Here is a 5383-nt window from a genome sequence, read left to right as displayed (position 1 = left end):
TCAATGGACACGAAGTCTATTTTTCAGCGACGTTTTCATTGGCGTCTCTGTTTTCGGATAAGGTCCCTTTTGGATTGTATTCTTATCGTCCTTTGGTTCAGTCTTTACCCTCCTTAAACACCAGTGCTTCTAAACTATGATTTGAGACAAACCGCCAGAGAATAGCCGGCCCCAAAAACTGCCGCCCGCGATGCCTGACACAATCTGCTATCAAAGGCAGTTCTGCCAACTAATATTAAGATCTATGTCCTTCAAAAATGATCAAGTGGAAGGCTCTCCTTGGTTACTTTTCCGCCTAAATTAAACCACCTGACTGATAAGCCTTTTTAACTCTTTCTTTATGTCTCTTTTGAAAAAAGCATAAGACAGTGGGTTAATGGCCGAGTTTAAAACCAATACAGGAATTTTGTATTGTTCATCATTACATGATGCATTTGTGTCGAATACTACTAATAGACTACAACGCAAATATATTCCGTAGCACACAACAAACACTCCTATCACAATACCTATCATTATTACTGCAGACTTCTCGTGATGGGTTTTAAAAGATATCCGATGGTTAAAACGTAACTGTTTTGCTAGGGTGCGTGTTGACCGATCATGTTTCCATACATAAAGTAACATTGACGCAAAACAGAGTACTTGCAGTACGCATGGAGCGATTTCCATGAAAATCATTAAAACCACAACTGCAACGATACTGGTCAGAGGGGTCTCACAGCAAAGCCGAAGTGCGGTCTTGAACGCAACCAGCGTAAATGACGCTATCCAACAGGAAGTTATCACTTGAATCACACGAGATCGAGTCATAAAAGTTATGTATTTAAAAGGCTTTACGATGGCGATATAACGGTCGAGCACCAGAGAACACAAGTTTAAAACAGACAAGTAGCTAAACAGCCACCTTACGACATCTTTCCATGAAGGAAATACCTTAGGCCAGTAGCAAGTGTTTGTAACGTCGCATGCAAACAAAGAAGGAACAACGCTCAAACCAACACAAAAATCCGCTACTGCAAGTGAAACAATAAACGCGTTGGTTTTGGTGCGGAGATTTCGTCTGCTGCAGACGAGGAAGATTACAAATCCATTTCCAGTGATGGCAAGAAAGGAAAGGACCCATCCAAGAATCCAAAACCAGGTCTCCATCCGTAGTAACGGCAGGTAAGAGAAGTTCTTATTAACTACAAATAAAACAAAAATATCCTCTTCGCAAAAATGTCAGGAGGTTGTATGTTATTCACTGGCAGATGTATGTTACTAGACTGAAGTCCTTCTTATTGGTCCTACTTTGTCATAAACTTGGTAATTTCTAATAATTATGTGTTTCGCATGCGCAGTAGGTAACTGACCGAGCTGTAATAGCACAGTTGGTAGGAAAATGAGAATAGTTGCGTGTCATAACCGCTGTAATTCAAAGCCAATGGGCGCTTTCAATACAACAAAAATTCCGGTTGAAATGTTGGAAATTCCACTTGCCCTATGGAACTACATGGACCCGTGCAAAGCCTCGGCGCGTTTGGTTACTGTTCCTACAAATGGAAAGGGACACTCCAACATTGCCGATCTTAATCTAAATAGCTCTGATCTGGCTGGATCTTATTCTCTTTACAACTAAACCAGTCTGGTCTGTCAGTTCTAACACATGGAATTAACCGCGACCTGATGAAAAATGATAAAATTAAAGGAACCTTCACTTTAGTCTAAATTGCGGCAAATGTTTCTTACAAATTGTGACAGGTCTACTACAAATTACGACAAAAGTGCATTAATAAATAAAAAGACTGTGTCTAATATCGCGTACCGCGCGTTACTAAATTTGCCTGAGAACGTTTCCGCCGTTTTCGTTAACCATTCCTAAGGGAGAAAAAAAAAGAAGACAGATATAGGCCAGCGACATCACGGTAATCTGCCTAGTCTGTCCCGTTTAATAAAATATTTCATGCAAAGGAAATTAAAACAGGTAAAAAAAGCTCTAGCCATACTAAACAGAATAATTATGGAAAGGTTTTCAGTTAATAAATAAAGCTGATCACGATGTGCAATAGAAACACAATGTCACTACGTTTTTAAACGCAGTTCAACTGTGGAAAAAACACCCTCTTCACAAAATTCTTGTCTAACCTTTATTAATTATTTATAAAACCTTGTTTTTTTTATAATCCTTTCAATATATATATATATATATATACATGACGAAAATTAGCCTTACGTTTGTGTAACCGGGGCGAAAAAGGTGATAAATTTGATAGCTACAGTCCTTTTTCCATATGATAAGTCATAATTATTGTACATTATTTTTATTTCAAGTCACACCTGCAGACTAAGCTGAAATGAACTTGCACGGAATGATTACAAAACTCTTACATTTCTTTATGTTTTTGTCACAAGGAAATTATTTCATATAACAAGAATATCGTACAGTTAATCTTTCAGTTCGGTTCAGTAAATTCTGGGAATCTATCGCCGTTAACAGAGTTGATTACGAAGACTATTTAACGAACAACCTCAGTGCGGAGGAAAATTGGCGCCAAGCCTTTTATTAAAGTCACCAAACCTCGAACTTCTGAACTTGTCAATTTTGTTTTCTCTCGTCAAACTGGTATTCAGAGTGCGAACATCCGTTTCAGATTGAAAAATCGATGGTAGTAACCGATGAGGCCGCTGTACAAAGCGCACGGCTATTAAGCCTGGGTTCGAACTGTATCCATGCATGCTCACACTATCTTTGTTACTCGATTGATGTAGAGTCTTGCTCGAGTATGCCAAAATCAAGCAAATGAAGCAAAGCGGGCTTTGGTAGCAGCCAGTGTGCGGGCTTTCGTAGCAGCCGGTGCGAACACAAAATTATACTCCCATGATGTAAAACTAAAAAGTGCCACTAAAAACTTGCGTCTCAAACCACCTGTGAACCTTGATATTAAGTCCTTTCCCTAATCTTATAGATATTCTCTGAGGCTCCAAATAAAGGTTCTTGTTTTCTCTCCTTATGCGCCATTTTTCCAAATTTCAATTCGCTTTGAGTCTAAGAATCACAGATTTATCAGTCGTAGCTCAAGCCTTTTGCACTCGTTCATATAAGACCTACATCCTACAAGAATGAGTTACGCACGTCAAGTGGTAGGCTTTAGTTAACTTTGTTACTTTCTTGAAAACTCAGCGGCGAAAAGTCTTTTGAACTCTTTCTTTTTGTCTCTTTTTTAGTCTTTTTTTAAAAAAGCATAAACCAGCGGGTTCTTTAGAAAATTTTCGGGTGGTAATGTGACGGTGGGACCCTGGAAAACCTAGTCTATACTCCTGGTTCAGCTGAATTTTGCTACACTATACTACACTAAACTTCCCAAATCCCACTCTATACAAGAATTGCTCTCTGATTTCTATACCCAATCCCCGGTCTTAACTGCATGCTCGAAAACCATACCCTATAAAACGTCACATTATATATCCCATGTGGCAGTACCCTTCGCCCGGGGATTAGGTTGTCCACCGAGTTCCTTTATCACAAAGTTTAAAGAATCCAGAGAAAAAATCTTTTCGCTCGTTTGAGTGGGGCGAATATGAGTATGACAAATTTTGATAGCTGTAATAAAAAAATACACGCCCCAGGATGAAGAGTGCACGCATCAAGCTCTGCCCGAATCTTTGCAATCTTACGGTCGAAAAACCGCCCGATATCGTTGGCTAAGATTGAGTTGTCCGTGTATTCTGGAAAACACAACTCATTCCTCGGAAGTAACAATGATCGAGTGGCCCTGAATAGCTTTCCTTGGTCTTCACTATTGTCATTCACAAAGTCTGAGTAGAAAGCACGCTTAGCCCGTGTGCTTAAATAAGTAACGCGGTTCTTGAGTTTCTTGAATGCCAACAAATCTTCCTGTGATCGTGTTCTTCTCGATCTCCGTTCTGCTTTCCGGCGTCGCCTTTTTGCCTCAGCTATCTCACTGGTATACCAGGGTACCTTGGGCCTAGCCCGCACTGTTTTGGTTTTTAAAGGTGCATGACAATCAAGAACTTGAGAGAGTGTGGTCGTGTAATCCTCTACAAGTACATCCAAGTCCAGTGGGGTGATGGGATCGCTATTACCTCGATCACATAGCCCTGTAAGTACTACATCGGTCGATAGGCTCTCAGCGTCCAAGGATTTAGTTTTCCTAAACTTTATTATCCTAGTCTGAAATGAAGGCTTACTTATGGCAACATCACAATGTACAGCTGCATGATCGGAGAAATAGCGACAGGCGCGTGGTGGACTCGCCAGAATATCCTCAATCTTTCTTGTTATAAGAAGATCCAGGGTGTGACCACGTATGTGCGTTGGCTCTGTCACATGCTGCTCCAAACCGAGACAGACCTCTGACGATTTTATGTTGATTCTCTCCGCCTCTTGACCAATAAAGAGGACAACTGTTTGCATATTTAGATAATTTACACAATTAAACAAATAATTATAAAAAAAAATGGCGAAAAATTTTTGGCACGTTTTGCGAAGAAAATGAAATAGCCAGAACTAATTACTGCCCAAGACTATAAAACACGACGGATAACAATTTAACAATTAGGGAGCGCTCATTAACTATAGGGGGGGGGGGGGGGAGGGCCGGTATTATTTCAAAAACGAGGGCCCAAAAATTTTACCCCCTCTTAGGTTAACAGCCCAAAAATCCTGCCCCCTCCAAAAATGTGTGGCCAAAAAATTGTAACCCTCCCCTGTAATAACATTTCGAGTATTCAAATTGCATCGTGGGAATCCATATGAGCGTAACTTTGAGACAATTTTTTCATTGGAATAAAAAAAAAAAGTGTTAGTATTCACAATATTTACAAAACTCATTTATGCTTCACCAAATAAAGAAAACCATTGACAGGCCCACTGTCAATTATTGAACTCCAGTCTTCTACTCAACTTGAAGAGTGAATAAATTGTGCATAATAACTTATGAGCGAATAGCAAGAGGAAAATTGTCTCTATTCACGGAAAGTCCGCCGCTCTTACTCTACCCGTCTAGGTCCTGCAAGCTCGGCCATATCGCGTGGTCTATGTTGCATTTGTTGAAAAAGAAAAACATTCTGTTCCTTTTACTGTTTAAGACTTACTGAGTTTTGTAAAAGGATTAGTATAAACTGGACCACTATGAGTTAAAAAACAAACAAACAAACAAACAAATACAGATCGAGTACCAGTCATAACATGAAAAAATACATTTTCAGTTATTATAACATATCATCAACTATCCGTGCACTTGTGATCGCGCCTCGTTTTAAGAAGGGCTTTCATGAAATTATCTGCCATTCAGATGTATTATAATACAGGAAAATCACATGGCGATGACGTTGATTAAACAACAAAGCCAAACTAAAACCGTGCGCTGTTTTCAAAGCC

The 5383-nt window shown here is 39.6% G+C and overlaps 1 protein-coding gene across 1 annotated transcript; it reads right to left on the bottom strand.

Annotated features, from left to right (window-relative positions):
- Nucleotides 1-300: 300 nt before the first annotated feature.
- LOC140922440 (octopamine receptor beta-2R-like) lies at nt 301-1152 on the bottom strand. Its single transcript, XM_073372427.1, has one exon. The coding sequence runs from the start codon at nt 1150-1152 to the stop codon at nt 301-303; it is 852 nt and encodes a 283-aa protein (XP_073228528.1).
- Nucleotides 1153-5383: the final 4231 nt, after the last annotated feature.

Source organism: Porites lutea, chromosome 13 (genome assembly GCF_958299795.1).
Source record: "Porites lutea chromosome 13, jaPorLute2.1, whole genome shotgun sequence".
Lineage (NCBI taxonomy): Eukaryota > Metazoa > Cnidaria > Anthozoa > Scleractinia > Poritidae > Porites > Porites lutea.
This window is presented reverse-complemented; position numbering and strand designations above follow the sequence as displayed.

Coding starts and splice junctions, on each gene's coding strand:
- LOC140922440 (XM_073372427.1), bottom strand. CDS start 1,152: ATGGAGACCTGGTTTTGGATTCTTGGATGGGTCCTTTCCTTTCTTGCC.